Source organism: Pristiophorus japonicus, chromosome 13, assembly GCF_044704955.1.
Source record: "Pristiophorus japonicus isolate sPriJap1 chromosome 13, sPriJap1.hap1, whole genome shotgun sequence".
In the NCBI taxonomy this organism is placed as follows: domain Eukaryota; kingdom Metazoa; phylum Chordata; class Chondrichthyes; family Pristiophoridae; genus Pristiophorus; species Pristiophorus japonicus.
This window is the reverse complement of record NC_091989.1, coordinates 124,811,805-124,836,427: the sequence shown is the minus strand read 5'-3', so window position 1 is coordinate 124,836,427 and position 24,623 is coordinate 124,811,805. Positions and strand designations below refer to the sequence as shown.

The 24,623-nt window shown below is 40.6% G+C and overlaps 1 protein-coding gene across 1 annotated transcript in view; it reads left to right on the top strand.

Annotated features, from left to right (window-relative positions):
- The window catches only part of slc6a2 (solute carrier family 6 member 2), a 149,925-nt gene that overhangs the window by 118,220 nt on the left and 7,082 nt on the right, over positions 1-24,623 (top strand). The window contains exon 11 of the mRNA XM_070897988.1: positions 19,749-19,849. Coding sequence (XP_070754089.1) covers positions 19,749-19,849 — 101 coding nt within the window. The remainder of the gene's footprint in view (positions 1-19,748; positions 19,850-24,623) is intronic.

The following is a 24,623-nucleotide window of genomic DNA, read 5'->3' as shown; positions in this document are numbered from 1 at the left end:
TTGTTCAGTTTTAAATTACCGGAATACAATCTTAAAAGGCTTATGGCTAACTGCTTTATGCTAAATTAATTCTATGGCATTATATATCTGTTTAACAGAGGTATAATATCAATGTACATATAGCACATCATCATAGGCAGTCCCTCGGAATCGAGGAAGACTTGCTTCCACTTCTGAAGTGAGTTCTTTGGTAGCTCAACAGTCCAGGTGGGACAGATAGTTGTTGAGGGAAGGGGTGGGTGGGACTGGTTTGCCGCACGCTCTTTCTACTGCCTGCGCTTGATTTCTGCATGCTCTCGGCTTTGAGACTCGAAGTGCTCAACACCCTCTCGGATGCACTTCCTTCACTTAGGACGGTTTTGGGCCAGGAACTCCCAGGTGTCAGTGGGGATGTCACACTTTATCAGTGAGGCTTTGAGGGTGTCCTTGTAACGTTTCCTCTGCCCACCTTTGGCTCGTTTGTTATGAAGGAGCTCCAAGTAGAGCAATTGCTTTGGGAGTCTCATGTCTGGCATGCGAACTATGTGGCCTGCCCAGCGGAGCTGATCGAGTGTGGTCAGTACTTCAATGCTGGGGATGTTGGCCTGGATGAGGACGCTGATGTTGTTGCGCCTGTCCTCCCAGGGGATTTGTAGGATCTTGCGGAGACATTTCTCCAGCGACTTGAGGTGTCTGCTGGACATGGTCGATGTCTCTGAGCCATATAGGAGGGCGAATATTACTACCGCCCTGTAGACCATGAGCTTGGTGGCAGTTTTGAGGGCCTGGTCTTCAAACACTCTTTTCCTCAGGCGGCCGAAGGCTGCACTGGCGCACTGGAGTCGGTGTTGGATCTCGGCGTCGATGCCTGCTCTTGTTGATGGGAGGCTCCCGAGATATGGGAAGTAGTCCACGTTGTCCAGGGCCATGCCATGGATCTTGAAGACTGGCGGACAGTGCTGTGCGGTGAAGACAGGCTGATGGAGGACTTTTGTCTTACGGATGTTTAACGTAAGGCCCATGCTTTCTTACACCTCAGTAAATACGTCAACAATGTCCTGGGGTTCAGCCTCTGTGTGCACAGATGCAGACGTTGTCCGCGTACTGTAGCTTGACGACAGAGGTTGGGCTGGTCTTGGATCGGGCCTGGAGACAGCACAGGTTGAACAGGTTCCCAGTGGTTCTGTAGTTTAGGTCCACTCCAGCGGGGAGCTTGTTGACTGTGAGGTAGAGCAACCGGCGAGAAAGGTTGAGAAGAGGGTTGGGGCGATGACGCAGCCCTGTTTGTTTGACCCCGGTCCGCATGTGGACTGGGTCTGTGATTGATCCATTGGTAAGGATCACGGCCTGCATTAAATATAACACAAGGACAACAGTGGGCAGCACTAACACACTTCATCCCTTTGTATGTACAGTAATGCTTGTCCATTATCCTTTTAGCACTGATCGGGTTAAAACCAAATTTAAAAAAAATACAATTTCAGATGAAGTTTATAGCATGCGATGTTTGGTTAATAGGTCAACAATGAATTTTTGGAAAATGCACATATTTTGCACAACACCCAATACTCTGTTGAATACTTATGTCCTTTTTTTTACTTTTTACTTTTAACTATAATTGAACTCTCCACCAGATCATCACTTTAAATCCCAGTATTAATTGGCTTTTAAACATTCTATCCTCTTTGGGTGAGTTTAGCTAGTTTTCAGCTTTACTGGTGGTTGTGGCACTGGGCAGCAATAGGAAGATGTTGCACTCTTTCAGCCTTCGCTTTAATTAACAAGGAAAAATTGTTGAGGAAGGGGAGAAGCAGGAACTAGCAATGGTCCCAACATTGGTTCCAAGATGAGGCTTTCTAATGACCCATGTTTTCTGAATTCCTAATATCTGGAGAGAAAGCGTGTTGGTGTTAACTTCTGCATGAAGAGAGGACACTATCTGGAGAAGGTAGCCTTTCTACTCTTATGGTTTATAATAATTATTAGCTGTATTATTTAACAGGAGTAGGCCATTTAGCACCTCGATCTTGTTCCACCATTCAGTGAGATCATGGCTGATCAGTGACCTAAATCCATATACTTGCCTTTGCCCCATATCTCTTAATAACTTTGGTTAACAAAAATCCATCAACCTCGGATTTAAAATTAACAATTGACAATCAATTGTCGTTTGCGAAAGAGAGTTCCAAATTCCACGACCCTTTGCATGTAGAAATGTTTCCTAATTTACCCCTGAAAGGCCTGTTCTTTATTTTTATCCCATGCTTTCTAGTCCGAGAATCCCCAACCAGTGGAAACAATTTATTTCTCTCTACTCCATCAGTTCCCCTTAATATCTTGAAAACTTTGATCAAATCACCCCATAGCCTTTGAAATTCCAGGGAATACAACCCTAGTTTGTGTAATAGCTCCTTGTAATTTAACCCTTGGGGGAGTCCAGGTATAATTTTGGTAAATTTACGCTGCACTTCCTCCAAGGCTAATGTATCCTTCCTAAGATGTGGTGCCCAGAATTGCTCTCAGTGCTGCAGATGTGGTCTAACCAGGGCTTTGTATTGCTGCACTATAACTTCTACCCCCTTGTATTCTAATCCTCTAGATATAAAGGCCAGCATTCCATTAGCTTTTTGGATTATTTTCAGTACCTGTCCATAACATTTCAATGATCTATGTACCTGGACCCCCAAAGGCTCTTTGGACCTCCACTGTTTCTAGCTTTTCACCATTTAGAAAGTACCCTGTTCTATCCTTTTTAGGTCCAAAGTGGATGAACTCACATTTGTCGACATTGAAATCCATTTACTAGTTTTGCCCATTCGCTTAATCTATTAATATCTCTTTATAATTTTATGCTTTCATCTATACTGTGTATAATGCCACCTATCTTTGTGTCATCGGAAAACTTGGATTTCTATCCCATCATTTAAATCGTTCATAAATACAATGGGCTAGAATTTCCTAACAACCCACCAGTGCCCGGTTGCCGCCCAAAAGACCACTAAGATTCCCAAGATTATCGCCGGCGAAAACTTCCCCCCAAAAAAAGGGCGTTGCACCCCGATTCTCAGTGAAAAAATAGAATTTAAGGTTGCTTTGGTGGTTCTTAAAGAAAATGGCCGATAATTTAAAAATTCACTAAAGATTTACCCCGAGGCTGTGGGTTGGGCCTAGGCGGAGAAAAACACAAAATATTTTTTCAAAAAACAGAACATAAAAAAATCATAACATTCTCAGGACCCTTTTCACTTAAATCACTACAACAGAATTTTAAAATACTAAGTAAAAGCAATTACTTACCTTTTTCTTGCAGAGCTACTCACCAGCTGCCCAGCTCCGCTGATTCTTGTGGGTGATTTTTTAATACTTACCTATGGGTCACCGCTGAGCCAAATATCACACCAGGGCGATCTGTGGATGGTACATGCTGGCGGTCTGCTCCCCAGCGGTACCTCGAAACCGCCGGCGTAACTCAGCTGGACAATTTCTCGCTGACCTGGTTATCGCCCAACGGCCAATACCAGCAAGAAACCGGGCGGTGAGCCATGACAATTTCTAGCCCAGTGAGTCTATCCTTAATTATAGACTCTAATAATTTCCTGACAACAGATGTTAGCCTAACTGGTCTATAATTCCCTGGTCTCCCTCTCTCTCCTTTCTTAAATAGCGGAGTGATTTGCACAATTTTCCAATCTAAAGGAATGGTTCCTCAATCTTTGCAGATGACCTAGCTGTAATCTTCCAATGTGTTCACATACTTCTTTTAAAACCCTGGGGTGGAAACCATCTGGTTGTGGTGATTGTCACTCTTTAGTGCCAGACGAAGGCTTGGAACTCAACATCCAGGGGTATTCAACATGCAGGAAGGATAGACAGAAAGGAAAAGGAGGTGGGGTAGCATTGCTGGTTAAAGAGGAAATTAACACAATCGTAAGGAAGGACATTAGCTTGGATGATGTGGAATCGGTATGGGTGGAGCTACGGAATACCAAAGGGCAGAAAACGCTAGTGGAAGTTGTGTACAGACCACCAAGCATTAGTAGTGAGGTTGGGGACAGCATCAAACCAGAAATTAGGGATGCGTGCAATAAAGGTACAGCAGTTGTCATGGGCAACTTTAAAATACATATAGATTGGGCAAACCAAACTGGTAGCAATACGGTGGAGGAGGATTTCCTGGAGTGTATTAGGGATGGTTTTCTGGACCACTATGTCGAGGAACCAACTAGAGGCTGGCCATCCTAGACTGGGTGATGTGTAATGAGAAAGGACTAATTAGCAATCTTGAGGCCCCTTGGGGAAGAGTGACCATAATTTAGTAGAATTCTTTATTAAGATGGGGAGTGACACAGTTAATTCAGAGACTAGGGTCCTGAACTTAAGGAAAGGTAACTTCAATGATATGAGACGTGAATTGACTAGAATAGGCTGGCAAATGATACTTAAAGGGTTGACGGTGGATAGGCAATGGCAAACATTTAAAGATCGCATGGATGAACTTCAACAATTGTATATCCCTGTCTGGAGCAAAAATAAAACAGGGAAGGTGGCTCAACCGTGGCTAACTAGGGAAATTAAGGATAGCATTAAATCCAAGGAAGAGGCATATAAATTGGCCAGAAAAAGCAGCAAACCTGAGGACTGGGAGAAATTTAGAATTCAGCAGAGGAGGACAAAGGGTTTAATTAGGAGGGGGAAAATAGAGTATAAGAGGAAGCTTGCTGGGAATATAAAAACTGACTGCAAAAGCTTCTATAGATATGTGAAGAGAAAAAGATTAGTGAAGATGAATGTAGGTCCCTTGCAGTCAAATTCAGGTGAATTTATAATGGGGAACAAAGAAATGGCAGACAGTTGAACAAATACTTTGGTTCTGTCTTCATGAATGAAGACACAAATAACCTTCCGGAAGTACTGGGACCGAGGGTCTAGTGAGGAGGAGAAACTGAAGGATATCCTTATTAGGCGGGAAATTGTGTTAGGGAAATTGATGGGATTGAAGGCCGATAAATCCCTGGGGCCTGATACTCTGCATCCCAGAGTACTTAAGGAAATGGCCCTAGAAATAGTGGATGCATTGGTGATCATTTTCCAACACTCTATTGACTCTGAATCAGTTCCTATGGACTGGAGGGTAGCTAATGTAACACCACTTTTTAAAAGAGGGAGAGAGAAAACGGGAGAGAGATAGACCGTTTCGCCGAACATCAGTAGTGGAGAAAAGATTGGAATTAATTATTAAAGATGAAATAACAGCGCATTTGGAAAGCAGTGACAGGATCGGTCCAAGTCAGCATGGATTTATGAAAGGGAAATCATGTTTGACAAATCTTCTGGAATTTTTTGAGGATGTAACTAGTAGAGTGGACAAGGGAGAACCAGTGGATGTGGTGTATTTGGACTTTGAAAAGGCTTTTGACAAGGTTCCACACAAGAGATTGCTGTGCAAACTCAAAGCACATGGTATTGGGGGTAATGTATTGACATGGATAGAGAACTGGTTGGCAGACAGGAAGCAGAGAGTCGGGATAAATGGGTCCTTTTCAGAATGGCAGGCAGTGACTAGTGGGGTGCCACAGGGCTCAGTGCTCGGACCCCAGCTATTTACAATATACATCAATGATTTGGATGAAAGAATTAAGTGTAATATCTCCAAGTTTGCAGATGACACTAAACTGGGTGGCGTTGTGAGCTGTGAGGAGGACGCTAAGAGGCTGCACAGTGACTTGGACAAGTTAGGTGAATGGACAAATGCATGGCAGATACAGTATAATGTGGGTAAATGTGAGGTTATCCACTTTGGGGGCAAAAACACGAAGGCAGAATATTATCTGAATGGCGGCAGATTAGGAAAAGGGGAGGTGCAATGAGACCTGGGTGTAATGGTTCATCAGTCATTGAAAGTTGGCATGCAGGTACAGCAGGTGGTGAAGAAGGCAAATGGTATGTTGGCCTTCATAGCTAGGGGATTTGAATATAGGAGCAGGGAGGTTTTACTGCAGTTGTACAGGGCCTTGGTGAGGCCTCACCTGGAATATTGTGTTCAGTTTTCGTCTCCTAATCTGAGGAAGGACTTTCTTGCTATTGAGGGAGTGCAGCGAAGGTTCACCAGACTGATTCCCGGGATGGCAGGACTGACTTATGAGGAGAGACTGGATCGACTGGGTTCTATTCACTGGAGTTTAGAAGGATGAGAGGGGATCTCAGAAACATATAAAATTCTGACGGGACTGGACAGGTTAGATGCAGGAAGAATGTTCCGGATGATGGGGAAGTCCAGAACCAGGGAACACAATCTAAGGATAAAGGGTAAGCCATTTAGGACTGAGATGAGGAGAAACTTCTTCACTCAGAGAGTTGTTAACCTGTGGAATTCCCTACCGCAGAGAGTTGTTGATGCCAGTTCATTGGATATATTCAAGAGGGAGTTAGAAATGGCCCTTACGCCTAAAGGGATCAAAGGGTATGGAAAGAAAGCAGTAAAGGGGTACTGAGGTGAATGATCAGCCATGATCTTATTAAATGGTGGTGCAGGCTCGAAGGGCTGAATGGCCTACTCCTGCACCTATTTTCTATGTGTCTATTATTTTCTTCATTCGTGCTATTTTGCTTTGGTTAATTTTGGTGAGTCCCCATTTCTGATTTAATAGTTTCCTTGGGATGTCTGGCATGCTATCTGCTTCCTGCACTGTAAATACTGAAGCAAAGTAGTTATATAAGATGTCCCCCATTTCCTTACTTTCATTTACAATATCACTCTTATCTGTTTTTAAGAGGGTAACATTGCTCCTGACCACCCTTTTCGTCCTGATATTGTAAAAATGTTTTGTTTTGATTTTGATATCCCTTGCAAGTTTCTTTTCATATTTCACTTTTGATAGCTCTTACTCTATCAGCTTTGTTACCTTTTGTTCTTTGTATCTCCCCCAGTTGCCAGGACCTGAGCTAATTTTAGATTTTTTTGTAAGTTTAAAAAAACATGTATGTTGTCCCTTACCTCTTTAGTCATCCATGGATATTTTTTTTTGGCAAGTAGAACTCTTGCCCCTTAAGGTTATAAACCAGTTCTGTATCACATTAAATTATTTTTGAATATCTCCCACTGATCATCTGTCATTTTACCAGTTAACAGATTTGCCCAGTTTACTGTTGACAGTCTCTGTCACATCGCATTGAAGTCTGCCTTGCCTAAATCTAGAATCTTATCTGGTTCGCGTTTCTCCCTTTCAAACACTACGTTGAACTCAATCATGTTATGATCACTATTCGGTAAATGTTCACGCACCGTTGGGCTATTGACTAAATGTGGCTCATTACTCATTACTAAATCTAATATTGCCTGCCATCTTGTTGGTTCTGGGACATTTTGTTGCAAAAAACAATCCTGTAGTATATTTTTTTATCTGAGCAGAAATATTGATGGCTTTTGAAAAGAAAAAGGCGGGTTGTAATATGGTGCATATTGAAACCAATGCAGTAATACATCATCAATACATCCAATACATATCACCAAAATTAGTGACTTCATCAGGGATTTTCACAACAGGACATTATCACCTATTTCTATAATTATTCTGATGTTCTTAAATGGATTATGAGGATTTTCATCATTAATATCTCTGCTTTTTATTTTTATTGTCTGAGCAAGACTGATTCAGCCAACTACTGTTTATTAAAATGGGATTGACCATAGATATGAATAGAGCAATGTTTATAATGACATTCCTCAAATCTAGACCTCGGTCTCCATATGCCGACTGCATTTGTAGCCATGTAGTTGCCTCCAATTCTAAAACTGTCCGATGGGTACCAGGGCTACTTGAGGCTGTTGGTCAATGTTTCAAATGACAAAAGATGACCTGATGTTTGGAAGATGATACTCTATTATAGCCCTTAGCTTTAATTAAAATCTCATGATAATGTAATCTGGCATTTTATTCTCTACCTCTTGACTGAAAAAAGTCTCCAGTAGTCCAAATGACCCATTGTCAGACCCCTCAAGGCATACATGACATTTAAAGAAAGTGAACACTGTTGAGACCTTTGGATTTAAGCCTAATCACGAAAGTCAAGTAATTGTATGACACCACAGTACAATTACACGTGTAAATAGTACCTTTTGCAGATCTGAAAAAATGTGGAAAATAATCAGTGTGATTTAATCATGTGCTTTATCAGAAGTTTGCATTTTTCCACTGAATAAATTATCTTCACACTATTCCAAACAACATTAAAATTTATTGCCGTAATTAATGTATATTAAAACAATCGATAACTGTGAACATTCATGAATGTGGTCTTTGTAACATAGAAAATGATTAACTGTATTCTCAACTTTCTTTGAAAACAAGCTCACACTTCATAAAGTTGAAATATATATTTATAGTCATCAAGATATTTGTAATGTTTATATCTGTTCCAAGTTATTTGGGGTAAAATCTCAGTCTTGACAGTTTTAAAATAAACTATTGGAAAGAATTTATAGCATTATATTTCACCATGATGTGCTGTGAAATGATGACTAAATTTGCAATGAAAACACTGAACAAATACAGTTTATAAGCTTGTTTTGAGTTCAACTTAAAAGCAGCTCGCTAGGTCAACGGTCAAAGAAAATTCATCCAAAAACTCATGAAAAGCATGTAAACAGTTCAATGCGCTTGCATTTTCTGCTCATCCAAGCTAGTGCATTGAAAGATTCATAACTCCACACATTATTTATATTCTTTAAATCATTCTTGCATTCTATTGATTTAAAAATGTTAATAACTGAGAATAGAACAGTTCAACTTCTATGTATTGTGCCTTATTTCCAAGTAACTTTATTGGATTTTTGCCTCCTATCTATCCGCTCAGCACAGCAGCTTGTGAGATATGGGCATAATGTGTGTGTAACTAATGTAGCACTTTTACATTAACTAATGTCCAATAAATCAGTGGTTCGAAAAGAACTGTAGCTGTTAGTCCAATCTTCATTCGAGATCCAACAACTAGATTTTCACCTGAAGTTGTGAAATTAGACTTTTGTAGCTGCAGTTCTTAAAAGATTTAACGTCAGAAAAGGCATGGTTTCTTTTGCAAAAGTGAAAGTTAATTTTGTATACAAAGAGGCATCAATTGTGAGCCACATGCAGTTTTTATTTTACAATTATAAAGAAGAGTTCTGAAAATGTAGTTAGCATAATTTCTTTGCGAATAGTATATTTTTAAGAACGCAAACAGTTATTGTGAAGATTGTACAGGTTTTAATTTTATCCATTTTATTTGACCCTGCTGAACTGGTTTACAGTAACTTTGTAAACTGGTATGATAATCGTGAGGCCTGTTAGCTGCTTCAATAGGATGATGTTTTAGCTTTAAGAATGGCCATGGTTAACATCATCTAATTATTAAGTTAAATGCTTGAAACAATGATTGTTCAATGATAGCTAGTTTATTCTCATTAAATATTCCCTGCACCTGTATGTAGTGTTCTCTACAACATGATTTATGTATAGGACTCATTTATTAATTAGTGCATGTATTGTCTAACATACGATGAGGAGGGAACAAAGGATGAAAAGAAAAGATGACCACAGATTGAAAGGTGCCTTCATTCATGTAAAGAATTCATATCAATAGCAATATGGGTTTCTTTTGTTTTGTTAACTGATTATGGCCGTAGTTTAGCAAATCATTGTAACGTAATAAGAAACCAGCTCTGAAATTTAAACAGGCACAGTGCAATAATAAGTATGTAGATTTGTTTTTGTTTCTACACCAACACAAAATGTATTGGGTAACTAGCGTCGAAATGCATGATTATGTCACTTGTACGTGACATAATCATAAGAAAAATGGCCCATGTCCAGCCCCAGGTGCCCAGGTGGATCTATTTCAACTTTGTTGTTAACCTTTTGAATCAAGATCTGTTTTACAGAATCAGATCAACCATGTAGAATTGGGTCTTTTGTGGAGTCAGGAAATGACTGGGAACAAGCTTAACAATAGGACTTTTATGATGTTGGCACCTTCTCGCTCTTAATTCAGTTTTCACGATCTGCCCTATTGGCCAACTACAGAAGTATTAAAGACCGATTTCAGATGTACAGCCAATCCATGATTCATTTAGATTAAATTAAAGACTCCATTCTTCCTGTTACACCACCATGTTTGCAGCAGCAGACTATTCAAAAATTGAATTGACAGAGCATATCAATACTAAATTAAAATATATTCCATTGTGTCTATAGACCAAAATTGTACACCGTTTCTACCCAGGAAATTAATTTATCTCAGCCAGCTTTCACAAAATAGAAGGACAATAGAGAAACATTAGACCATGATTTTGTGAAATTCATTGGATCCTGGGTTAGGACCAGGACACGGACACATTAACCTGGGTTCAAATCCAACTCGAAGTGATGCTAGCTGTAAGGGTCCCAAGTGCAACACATCCAGGTCCTAGGGTGTGTGTGTAAAGCACAAAATTCCCTATAATTTAGCACCAATTGGCAATCTTACTCAGAGAGTCCACACGATGGCAGGTGTGGGCAATGGAAAAATGTCATACTGGATCTCTCGGAGATGTCCTTCTGAGTTTTAGGCTGAGGCATGTTGGGCAGATGAGGGAGAACTTTACTCTGCATCTAATCAATCTATATATAGCATAGGAGAGCTTGATAGTGATCCTGGGTACTCACTTGAAAGTGTCCCATTCCCCAGCACTAACATTCCTCAACTTGAGCACAGAATCCCATTTAAAAAAAAATATATATATATACTTTGAAGTTAGAATTTAGGGAACAATTTTTATTTGCTTTACAACCTTCACTTTTGGAACACACTGGAAGTAATATAATAGTGTAAAACAGGCGATAGTGAGTCGCCAGCCCGTTTTACATCTCTCCCAATTTTTATTTCCATTGACTTTGGCCAGTGCTAAAGTTGGAACTGACCTGGGTAGGAAAGATTAGGCTGTGAAATAATGACAGAAAGCATACCCATGGTTATGAATGTCTCAAAGGCTGGTATACACCCTGGAATTACAATATGGGATACTGGTATGATATATGGGAGCTGATAATATAGTTGAGTGCAGACCTTGGGATCACTGCACCATGGAGTCAAGTAAAAAGACTTGCATTTATATAGCGCCTTTCACAACCACAGGACATCCCAAAGTGCTTTACAGCCAATAAAGTACTTTTTGAAGTGTAGAAACTTTTGTAATGTAGGAAATGTGACAAAGAAAGGTCCCGCAAGTAGTATTGTGATAATGACCATATAATCTGTTTGTGATGATAAATATTAGCCAAGATATCGGGGAGAACTCCCCTACTCTTCGAAATAGTGCCACTGGTTCTTCTATGTTCACCTGAGAGGGCAGACGGGGCTTCAGTTTAACGTCTCATCCAAAAGACAGCACCTCTGACAATGAAGTACTTCACTGGAGTGTCAACCTAGATTTTTGTGCTCAAGTCTGTGGAGTGGGACTTTGAACCCACAACCTTCTGACTCAGAGATGAGGGTGCTACTAACTAAGCCATGGCTGACTCTTAAGTAGCTGACTTTGCATCATAACATAAGGTCAGCCAATTTTTAATATTTTTGCCATGCTTAGTGCTTAACACATGGTTGTAGTGCAGGCCTTGGGATCACTGCACCATGGAGTCAAGTAAAAAGCCAGGGGTTAAGGCAAGATTATTGAGCACCAGCAGCCATTGTAGGGCTGCTGGCTGCCATTCAAACACTGCTAATTTATGCAGGACAATAATGATTTGAGCAAAATGATCCAATATGCAGAAAGGCTTCTTAGAAACTAAGAAAAGGGAGATTTAGCAATAAACCATGGCTTTATCAGAAGGAGAGGCACATTCGAGGTATTTCTTCTCTCGATGTGCGTTCTGGAAATATGTACCAAGCAACTTGAGCATTTGATCACAGTTCTGCAATACAATGGGGCTTTGTCTAATTAGATTAGAATCTGACACCTTATGATCCAGTTGCTGCAAAGGTAGGACATGCAGAATACATTTGGGAAGGATCCACATGTTATACACAGCTGGGTAGATCTCATTGTTCCACACTGTGTTCATTGGGTGCTGGGTAGATCTCATTGTTCTACACTGTGTTCATTGGGTGCTGAGTGTAATGTATTTGCTTCATGGGTTCTTTGCTTAATAGCAATGTGTTGCTATGAATTCTTAAGAACGAGTTGCTTTATTAACAAAAGGTTTAACAATCACACTACACATTACCAGTTCATCCACCAGGCTCACAACCACTTCCTTCATCATGTATCACCTAAAAAGTCAAAGAGAAAGGAGAAGGCAAAAGTGCAGGGTAGTGATAGGGGTAATGATAACCAGAGTGTGACAGGAAGGGACAGAGCGTATAAGCATAAGAGTGCATCAGAAAGAGGAGTCAGAGTAGGGAAAAATGGTAACAAGACAAAATTAAAAGCACTATATCTGAACGCATGCAGCATTCATAACAAGATAGATGAGTTGACTGCACAAATAGAAGTAAATGGGTATGATCTGATTGCCATTACAGAGACGTGGCTGCAAGGTGACAAAGGCTGGGAACTGAATATTCAGGGTTATTTGCCATTTCGTAAGGATAGGCAGAAAGGGAAAGGAGGTGGGGTAACTCTGTTAACAAGGGATGAGATCAGTACAGTCATGAGAAATGATATCGGCTCAGAATCCATTTGGGTGGAGATAAGAAATAATAAGAGAAATGAGTTACTGGTGGGAGTGGTCTACAACCACACAGTAGGACAGAGTCTAAATCAAGAAATAATGGAGGCTTGTAAGAAAGGTACAGCAACAATCATGGGCGATTTTAATCTTCATATTGATTGGACAAATCAAATTGTCCAAGGTAGTCTTGAGGAAGAGTTCATAGAGTATATCTGGGATAGTTTCCTTGAACAGTACATTGCGGAACCAACCAGGGAGCAAGCTATTTTAGATCTGGTAATATGTAATGAGTCTGGATTAATTAATGATCTTGTAGTGAAGGATCCTCTTGGGAAGAGTGATCATAGCATAGTAGAATTTCAAATTCTTATTGAGGGTGAAATACTATGTCTCAAAGTAGTGTCCTGAACTTAAATAAAGGTAATTACAAAGGAATGAAGGCAGTGTTGGTTAAAGTGGACTGGGAAAATATATTAAAGGGTAATATTTAAGGAGATATTTCATAACTCTCAGCAAAGATATATTCCATTGAGAAAGAAAAATATGAGAAAGATGAACCATAAGTGGCTAACTAAGGAAGTAAAGGTTGGTATCAAATTGAAAACAAAGGCACACAATGATGCGAAGAATAGTGGAAGGCCAAAGGATTGGGAAATTTTTAGAAACCAGCAAAGGACAACTAAAAATATGATGAGAGAAGATAGCTTATGAGAGTAAACAAGCAAGAAATATAAAAACAGATAGTAAGAGCTTCTACAGGTATATAAAAAGGAAGCAAGTAGCTAAAGTAAACATTGGTCCCTTAGAGGATGAGACTGGGGAATTAATAATGGGAAACAGAGAAATGGTGGAGACTTTGAACAAATATTTTGTATCGGTCTTTACTGTAGAAGACACTCAAAGCATCCCAATAATTGATAATCAAGGGGCTATGGGGGGGGGGGGAGGGGTCATAAAACTATCACTATCACTAGAGAAAAAGTATTAGGCAAACGAATGGGACTAAAGGCTCATGAACCCGATAGCCTGCATCCTAGGGTCTTAAAAGAGGTGGCTGCAGAGATAATGGATGCATTGGTTGTAATCTACCAAAATTCCCTGAATTCTGGAGAGGTCCCAGCGGACAGGAAAACCACAAATGTAACACCATTATTTTAAGAAAGGAAGGAGACAGAAAGCAGGAATCTATAGACCAGTCAGCCTAACATCTGTCATTGGGAAAATGCTGGAGACCATCATCAAGGAAGTAATAGGACAGTTAGAAAATCATAATGCAGTCAAGCAGAGTCAGCACGGTTTTATGAAAGGGAAATCATGTTTGACAAATTTTCTGGATTTCTTTGAGGATGTAACGAGCAGGGTGGATAAGGGGGAACCAGTAGATGTCGTGTATTTGGATTTCCAGAAAGCATTAGATAAGGTGCCGTATAAAAGGTTACTATACAAGATAAGAGCTTACGGGGTTGGGGGTAATATATTGGCATGGATAGAGGATTGGCTAACAGACAACAGAGAATCGGGATAAATGGGTCAATTTCAGGTTGGCACACTGTAACTAGCGGAGTGCCACAGAGATCAGTGCTGGGGCCTCAACTATTTACAATTTATATCAATGTTTGATGAAGGGACCGAGTGTAATGTAGCCAAATTTGCTGATGATACAAAGATAGGTGGGAAAGCAAGTTGTGAGGAGGACGCAAAGAATCTGCAAAGGGATTTAGATAGGCTAAGTGAATGGGCAAAAATTTGGCTGATGGAGTATAATGTGGGAAAATGTGAGGTTATCTACTTTGATAGGAAAAATAAAAAAGCAAATTATTATTTAAATGGGGAGAGATTACAACATGCTGTGGTACAGAAGGATATGGGGGTCCTTGTACATGAAACACAAAAAGTTAGCATGCAGGTACAGCAAGTAATTAGAAAGGCAAATGGAATGTTAGCCTTTATTGCAAGGGGGGTGGGGTATAAAAGTAGAGAAGTCCTGCTACAACTGTACAGGGCATTGGTAAGACCACACCTGGAGTACTACATACAGTTTTAGTCTCCTCCTTATTTAAGGAGGGATATACTTGCATATGAGGCAGTTCAGAGAAGGTTCACGAGGTTGATTCCTGAGATGAAGAGATTGTCATATGAAGAAAGGTTGAGCAGGTTGGGCCTATACTCATTGGAGTTTAGAAGAATGAGAGGTGATCTTACTGAAATGTATAAGATTCTGAGGGGGCTTGACAGGGTAGATGCAGAGAGGACGTTTCCACTCGTGGGAGAATCTAGAACTAGGGGGCATAGTTTCAGAATAAGTGGTCGCCCATTTAAAACGAAAATGAGGAATTTATCTCTCAGGATCGTGAATCTTTGGAATCCCCGGCCCTAAAAAGCTATGGAGGCTGGGTCATTGAATGTAGTTAAGGTGGAAATAGACAGATTTTTGAACAATAAGGGAGTCGAGGGTTATGGGGAGCAGACGGGGAAGTGGAGTTGAGGCCAGGATCAGATCAGCCATGATCTTATTCAATGACGGAGCAGGCACGAGGGGCTAAATGGCCTACTCCTGTTTCTATTTCTTGTGTAAACCCAACTGACTGGGGTGTTATTGAGCATTGTGAACATCATGTGACTGGCTAAGCCACTCACAATTCAACAGCTCTGCAAACCTGTGAGCATACTCTCACATTGCACTGAGTAGATCTCATTGTTCCACACTGTGTTCATTGGGTGCAGGGTGGATCTCATTGTTCCACACTGTTCATTGGGTGCAGGTTAGATCTCATTGATCCACACTGTTCATTGGGGTGCAGGTTAGATCTCATTGTTCCACACTGTGTTCATTGCACTTAAGGCACCTTTGATTGTATAGGTTTAAGTTAAGTAGGTTACTGTTATGGCTTTTAAATGCTCTGATAATGACTCCACAAGGCAAAGTATTGCACTTGAATTGTAGTGACCTTAGTCCATTTAATATAACTCCAGAGTGAGGATACCACATGGTGGACTCCCTTTTATACCTGGGTATCTGTGGTGTACAGATGACCCCTGAGCCTCCACCAGTTGCACCCTCTGGTGGTGCCAGCATAGTGTATACAGTGTGAACCTTGTTAATGATATCTCCGGTAAACAAGTCTCCATCTTATGCAACTATACAGTGACTACACAGAGAGTATATCTATGGAATGCATATATAACAGTTACAACCTCAGTTAAAATAGAATTGAGTGGAATTTCAGATGAAAGCATTAAATGTTTGGATGCTACAATCCTATACTGTAATTTTAGTGTATAGTTTATTCTACTTAACCATACACCCTGTTCAAGTTGATAGTTTTCTGAAAGTCAAAATTTGTTATTAATTGCTGCAGAACTTTGTTTGCTGTGGCTTGTCTTAGTAAGGAAATATTAATCTAACTGAAGGGTTTTAAAGTTCATAGACGCAGAACCAGCTGAAGCAACAGATTAAGTTCTGTATTCTCAGTGTGACAAATGATAATCCAGTCCCAGGTCTTCTAACTACCAGTTTATCATTCAGCATTCATTATTTGCCTAGCCAGTGTAAATATCATAAATCTTATTACTTCACAAATTGTTACCATTCCATTGTAAATAAAATGCCTTTTAAAATGCTTTCCTTAATTTGAGTGCTATGTTGATAAATTGCTATATCTTAAAGATTAATAGCCCGAAATTGGTGGATGTGCCGCCCATGGACCGCCGATATAACGCCTGAAATCGTGAAATTGAACGAAAAATAACAACATAACACCCGGCGGAAAATTCATCAGCGAGATAACGCCGGGCAGTATGCATACCATCCGCCCCTGCACACTGCCAACATACCGTCCAAAATTGCCAAATTGATGACTTCCTGCCGACCGCCCTGGAAAAGATGGTTTTAAGTTGATCTTCAGTCGGCGGTATGCATCTTCACCTGTGAAAATGTTTTTTTCTGTCACCCACCCCACCAATCTCTCCCCCTCCCCAGTCTCTTCTCCACCCGCACCCTCCCCCCCCCCCCCACAGCAATCTGTTTCTCTGCCCCCCCAAGTAGCGATCACGATTTCCCACCCCCCCCCCAAGTAGCGATATCTCTCTCTCTCTCTCTCCCCCCCCACCCCCCGAAGTAGCAATATCTCTCACTCTCTTTCTCCCCCCACCCCCCCCCATAAGTAGCAATTTCCCCTCCAGAAGCAACCCTCCCCACACATACCTGCACATCGCTCTCAGGCCGGCAGTCTCTGTCGATTCTCATCTGTGCCTCTTGGAGGTGGGGGGGTGGGGGGGGCTTTGCAGCATTATGCAAGTGCGCACAACTTGGGAGCCAAAGATTCCCGAATGAAAAGCGTTCAGCGCCCGCACACCGCTGGTTGCATTCGGCACTGTCTGCTGCATTCCGCTCGGCATACCGCCGACAAAAAACCTGACTAAAATCGCGCACACCTCGCCCCAGCGATACCTGGCAGTATGAAACGACGACTTACCGCTGAGAAATGGGCGGATGACCAATTTCAGCCCTTAAGACTGTAAATCCATAAATTATAAAAAATAAATTGAAATCCTCTTGTATTTAAAAATAAAGGTAAAAGATGAATTGCGTTTTTAAAACTTGATTAGAAACCATCTGCCTGTGGGGCTGATAACATAAATGTCTATCACGTTAAAGACTCTGGCCTGTATATTTGGCTGCACAGTGCCTGTTTTTTGGGTGTTATCAGGCCTACTAAGCCACCAATAGGGCAGGCAGGAAGCACTAAAAAATTAGGCATCCAGGGCTCATGCCTGAAACAGTTACTTACGGCTGTTACTTTGCATTATATCATCATCATAGGCAGTCCCTCGAAATCGAGGAAGACTTGCTTCCACTCTAAAAGTGAGTTCTCAGGTGATTGTACAGTCCAATACGGGAATTACAGTCTTTGTCACAGGTGGGGCAGACAGTGGTTGAAGGAAAGGGTGGGTGGGGAGTCTGGTTTGCCGCACGCTTCTTCCGCTGTCTGCGCTTGATTTCTGCATGCTCTCGGTGACGAGACTTGAGGTGCTCGGCGCCCTCCCGGATGCTCTTCCTCCACTTTGGGCGGTCTTGAGCCAGGGATTCCCAGGTGCTGGTGGGGATGTTGCACTTAATCAAGGAGGCTTTGAGGGTGTCCTTGAAACGTTTCCTCTGCCCACCTGGGGCTTGCTTGCCGTGTCAGAGTTCCGAGTAGAGCGCTTGCTTTGGGAGTCTCGTGTCAGGCATGTGGACGATGCGGCCTGCCCAATGGAGCTGGTCGAGTGTGGTTAGTGCTGCGATGCTGGGGATGTTGGCCTGATCGAGAACACTGACGTTGGTGCCTCTATCCTCCCAGTGGATTTGCAGGATCTTGCGGAGGCATCGCTGGTTTGCATTAATAAAAAGGGTTTGAATGCCTGTTTGAAGTCCCCACTTCAGGATTGGTTTGTCCTGAGGCAGCTGGTGCCAATGCCGGCTGCACTCAGTAAAACCAGACCGTGGGACCACCTGCTAACTATAAGGTAAGTTTTGGTTTCAAATTTACTTACGTGAATAATCCCGTTTGGAAAAAAAAACGACTTAAATTATAATGAGACTGGTAATTATTTAACACCTATTTTTCTTCTCAGGATTGCAGCTATGAGAATCAGATTGGGACCACTATAGTAGCTTATTTTAGTTGCATTTAAAATTACATTTATAATCTAGTTTTTATAGTTCATTCCTTCTAAATGTCTGCTTGTAGAGTCTCTGATTAAAATGGATTAAAGTCTTTTCGAATGGTATGAAATTAGACTTGTAAAGAACTTGCATCAATGGATTTTTCACTTATCTGAATTTCACATTTGTGGATTTGATATTTTTTTCATTTTTTTGTAAACTAGAGTTGTCACATTTGTGATAAATTAATGTGCAGTAGGCTAAACCAGTTGAATTAATTTAATTGTCTTGCATAACTAATCCAGAAAAGATTTTTTTGCTTTAATGAGGAACTAATAGGATCATACACAGCTGCATCGTTTATTTTAATGGCATAGTTACACTGTTGTTTCTGATCCTTCACATCAATGCAAAAACTGCAGTGTAATTGCTGCATCCAGAGCGATACTTTTTGTATGTAACTAGGGAATGAAGTCCGCACGTTAACTGTTGACAAGTGGTCTGAAGCCCAGAGGAGGCAGTCTGACAATGCTTTGGCTTTGCACCTACTGCACTATAACTGCAACTGGTGCGAAGCAAACATTTTATGCTGGGTTTGTAAACCGTTTCATCTCGGCAATGAGCCGACTATCCCATTAATTCTTTCAAAAATGTAATATTTGACTGCAATGCCATGAGCTGAGCTCTGGACATGAGCGTAATTCAAATTAATGTGACCGCAGTCCTTTTAGTTGTCACTGCCTGCACCCTCTTGTTCTGCCATCTAAAATATTAAACTTTGAAGGTGCATTTTTCAAAGATTTATGGTACAAAGTGTTCTTAACTAGTAATGTTGGTCAACATTTCTCTCTCCATTTTGACAAAGGGGGACTCTAGCTCATTGGTTTGGAATGTGGAATAGGATTTACATAAATTCTTTGTCTAATCATCTCTTATTTGAAATATTAGCATTGCTCACTTTGCCAAGCGACCAATCATGTTGCTTGTTTGTCACATGTATCTGGTTCAAATTAAGAGCCATTTTGTTTTATTCCAGTTAATCTATCTCCTTGACATGTATCAATTGTTTTATTTAATTCAAGGAATTACCCTGAGGGACATTAAGGATTATTCATGGCAAATTAAAAAAATTGCCAAGCTGTCTTCAACATATCGCCTGTTATTTTTTTTCCTGAGTTGGTCCTCGAGTCAATCTTGAAGTTAAGGCAACTCAGCTCCAGCTTAGACTATATATCCTTTTTAAAGCCGGTTTCTCGCATGTAGAGAACGTGTTCAGAAATTATAATGTTCTCTTGCTAGTGGGCAATTAGATTGCTATTTCTTTTGTGACTTGAAATAAAATTGCATTGTTTCACTGGCAACTAAATTGAAAAGGATGGTGAGGTGTCCCACCCACGATTCAGCTGATGTTCTAATGTGTTTTGGAATTGTTTCTGCTCTAGGAGTTGACAGATTCAGTGAAGATATCAAACGAATGACTGGCTTCAAACCAGGTCTCTACTGGAGACTCTGTTGGAAGTTTGTTAGTCCAGCCTTTTTACTGGTAAGCAAACAATAGTAAAGTTGACCCAATGTATGAAAATAATGTGAAACTTCATTAGACAGTCTGTCAGTCCATGTGGCGGAATACCTACTTCACAAATGGTCATTTTCTGTACTTTAGATGACATAAGAGTGAGAGGTGCAGGTACAGTTTAAAACTCAAAGGGGTGCCTGCCCCTCAAGCCCATTGACCAATTTGCTGGGGCCCTAGATAAAATTCCCACAGAGGCTAACACAGTGGGATGGTAGGAAAGGTTTACACAACTGTCTCATTTCACTACAACTGCACCTCCTATCAGTCATGAGTTATGATTGTGAAGATGTTTGCAAACAATTCTACTGTCTCATTTCACAAGGTTGAGTAAGAGTCGAAGTGAAAGCTGGAGTGTGCAGTGGGTCATAAGCTAAATAAAGTAGCTCAAATGGGGATATTTTAAGGAAAATTTGGGGAATTCTTTTGGATGCAGAAGGGAAATCCTGTTTGAAATAAAGGTTGTGTAGTATTTCCAAATTTTCCAATGCCTAACGATCCTAAGATAGGTATTTCTCCTTAGCATGAGTTAATCGACTTATTAAGGATCTGTTTATGGAACCAAGGAGCCATAGGAGACCATTGTGTCTGCACCAGCTCTTTGCTAGGGCAATTCTAGACTAATCTGACTGCCCCGATCTCCCGTCATAGCTTTGTATAGCTTAGCTCTGCTTCAAATATTTAGTAAAATTCCGTGCTGAGGACTTTGACGTTGTTAATGCGCAGGAGTTCAGACATTGAGCACTGTGAAAGTTTAATTTTAAGAAACAATAGTGCTTTCAGCATTTGTCTCCTGGAATTATGTCACCATTCTAGGTACAATTAGTAATGCACATCATTTTCCTGATAAATGGAACTTCGGCTAGTCATTAATATGATAGAATGGCTTTGTCACATGGATCCATATAAATAAAACTGAACACATTGATACATATTCTTCAGAGAAAAAGGAAATGCTTTAGATTTTTTTAAAGGCTCTGGGGAAAGCGTGGGGGCGTGGGACTAATTGGACAGCTCTTTCAAAGCTGTAAGATTCTATGATTCTACCACAAAATCAATGGAAAACTTGAGACAAAAGAGCTTTGAACTTCTAGAAAAACGTTAAGGCAAAAATGTTGCAATTATAAATTTTGATGGATTTTACATTATTTCTTTTTAAAATATGTGCTTTAATTATTAAGAGTGTAAAATTATCAGAAAAGAATCAGTGACACCTCAGTCCTATCATGATGGTTACATGGGGGAATATAGCAAATCATGAGGTACATTAATAGGTCAATTGCCATACAAAAGCAAGGGAACAGAATTCCAGTGTGCACTTCACTAATTAGATTTACATCCCTGTACACAGATTTAGTAAATTTCATTTTTTTAACTAATTATCAGGGCAAAGTAAGAGGAAATTGCAGAATAGGTCTTTATTAAAAATGTTGTAACACAAGGCCTAAAGTGATCAGCAGTTGTTCAAATAATGAAGAAAGTCAATGTGGCACTTCAATAAAATATTTGAAACAGGTTTATTTTTTCAGAAAGTAAGTGAATTCTTCATTAAATATAATATATAAAGTGAGATATTTAATTACTTCTAATTAAATCAGCAGTACACTTTAGGCCAACTATTTGCACACTGCAACAAATGGAAAGTGTGTGCTGTATGGAGCTGGCTCTTGCAAAGACCTTCCCCTAAGGTTATACAATCAGTCACATTTACTTTAGGAGCAGCAGTATGCTTTTGGCAGGTCTCTGGGCATGCAGCTGGTAATTGTTAGAAACAAATTGTAAAGCAAAGTAACATGTGTCTTATTGAATTTAGCTGCATTGGCATTTCCCTGGCTACATCTTGCCTCTTTGCAAGAGAATACATACAGCTTTGACATTCAGTTCTGCGAGTCTTCTGTTAGGCAACAGATTTTATGTGACAGGACCAGAAATGATATTGTGGTCATTGTGGAAAATTGGCAAACAATATGTGCTATTATACAGACGTTTAAAATCTGTCCCCAGAATGGACCTTTCTCCTCAAATCAGGTTTAATACACTATATTGTTCTTAAGAACTTAAAAGAATCCAGGCGCACTACTGGTAGAACACTCACCTCCCCACTGGAATGTTGTATATTTGAGTCCCATGGTTCACGGTTTGGTAAATCCACCTGACTCTCAATGGACTGCTTAATGCAGTTGTGCAAGGATGTGAGCCGTATCATCTTTGGAGTGGGAGGAATAGTTGAGACAAGCACTTCTGCACCATTAAAGAGGTCAGCTCATTTATCTCTCTCTCTCTCTCACTGGCCAACAGCACAATATAAATTGTCAGTTGTGGAGTTTTTAATTACAGACTCAGGCTATCTTGCACTCTTGGAAACAACCTGTGAAAAGTTTAAAAAAAAGGATAAAAGTACAGTCTGGAAATCCGATTTGAACACATCATAAGAACATAATAAGAACATAAGAAATAGGAACAGGAGTAGGCCATACGGCCCCTCGAGCCTGCTCCTCCATTCAATAAAATCATGGCTAATCTGATCATGGACTCAGCTCCACCTCCCTGTCCGGTCCCCATAACCCCTTATCCCCTTATCATTTAAGAAGCTGTCTATTTCTGCCTTAAATTTATTCAATGTCCCAGCTTCCACAGCTCTCTGAGGCAGTGAATTCTAGAGATTTACAACCCTCAGAGAAGAAATTTCTTCTCATCTCAGTTTTAAATGGGCAGCCCCTTATTCTAAGATCATGCCCTCTAGTTCTAGTCTCCCCCTTCAGGAAACATCCTCTCTGCATCCACCTTGACAAGCCCCCTCATAATTTTATACGTTTTGATAAGATCACCTCTCATTCTTCTGAATTCCAATGAGTCGAGGCCTTTCCTCATAAGTCAACCCCCTCATCTCTGGAATCAACCTAGTGAACCTTCTCTGAACTGCCTCCAAAGCATGTATATCCTTTTGTAAATATGGAAACTAAAACTGCATGCAGTATTCCAGGTGTGGCCTCACTGATACCCTGTATAGCTGCAGCAAGACTTCCCTGCTTTTATACTCCATTCCCTTTGCAATAAGTGCCAAGATTCCATTTGCCTTCCTGATCACTTGCTGTATCTGCATACTATCCTTTTGTGTTTCATGCACAAGTACCCCCAGGTCCTGCTGTACTGCAGCACTTTGCAATCTTTCTCCATTTAAATAATAACTTGCTCTTCGATTTTTTTTTTCTGCCAAAGTGCATGACCTCGCACTTTCCCACATTATACTCCATCTGCCAAATTTTTGTCCACTCACTTAGCCTGTCTATGTCTTCTTGCATATTTTTTGTATCCTCCTCACACATTGCTTTTCCTCCCATCTTTGTATCGTCAGCAAACTTGGTTACATTACACTCAGTCCCTTCTTCCAAGTCATTAATATAGATTGTAAATAGTTGGGGTCCCAGCACTGATCCTTGCGGCACCCCACTAGTTACTGGTTACCAACCAGAGAATGAACCATCCTGACTTTCTGTTTTCTATTAGTTAGCCAATCCTCTATCCATGCTAATATATTACCCCCAACCCCGTGAATTTTTATCTTGTGCAGTAACCTTTTATGTGGCACCTTGTCAAATGCCTTCTGGAAGTCCAAATACACCACATCCACTGGTTCCCCTTTATCCACCCTGTTCGTTACCTCCTCAAAGAATTCCAGCAAATTTGTCAAACATGACTTCCCCTTCATAAATCGATCATGGGTGATAATGACCATAAAAATTGTTTTAAAATGATGTAAGATAGCATAAAGCAGGAAATGACCACTTGGCTATTCTTTTCATTCACCAGATATCATTTTCCTATCATGAAGTTAATCAAATTATTTAATCTCCTAAAAGAACATTCCGCTAGGTTTCTTTTTGGACCCAGAGGTGAATTAGGCAAAACTACAGATTAATTAACTAACTTGCTCAACTTGGGTTTCATGCCATAACATCATGTTTTCTTGGTCTCCGGAGCTTAGAAACCATTGTGTGCCAGGCAGTATTTCTTCATCTCCATCAGTGATTATATTCAGAACCTTCAAACCTGTTCCCAAGCAGATATTTATCAATCGCTTTCTTCAAGGAGTTCATCAGCAGAGCATTAACTGTTTTTCCTGAATGTCTGTCCCATATATGTGGGAGAAAAATCATTTCTAATCTCTATTGAGATTAGTTAATCATGTTCTCATACCAGTAATTGTGTGCTCACAGTTCAAGTCAAGTAGCCTAGCCTATGCTTGATGGAAAATGGGGAGGTTCCTTTCCAGGCATGTGCTCCAACCCGCCTGACTTTCTGGTATTTGCTGCACCCAGGAGATGGTCCAGTACTTCTTGGTACAGGCCAAGAAAAAACTTCCCTATCATCTACTCCCATGTCTTGATGGGGCACAAATATTTATTCATCTATGTTCACCATATTAGCCGCACTCCACATCTAGTTCAGCTGAATCCTATTTTGTATATTTTGCAGCAACACTTTGCTTTCCGTCTAGTTCTGTGGTGACCAGCCTTCATTGTGTAATCCTCTTGTACATCATCATCATCATCATCATAAGCAGTCCCTCGAAATCGAGGAAGACTTGCTTCCACTCTAAAAGTGAGTTCTCAGGTGGCTGTACAGTCCAATACGGAAATTACAGTCTTTGACAGGTGGGGCAGACTGTGGTTGAAGGAAAGGGCGGGTGGGGAGTCTGGTTTGCTGCACGCTTCTTCCGCTATCTGCACTTGGTTTTTGCATT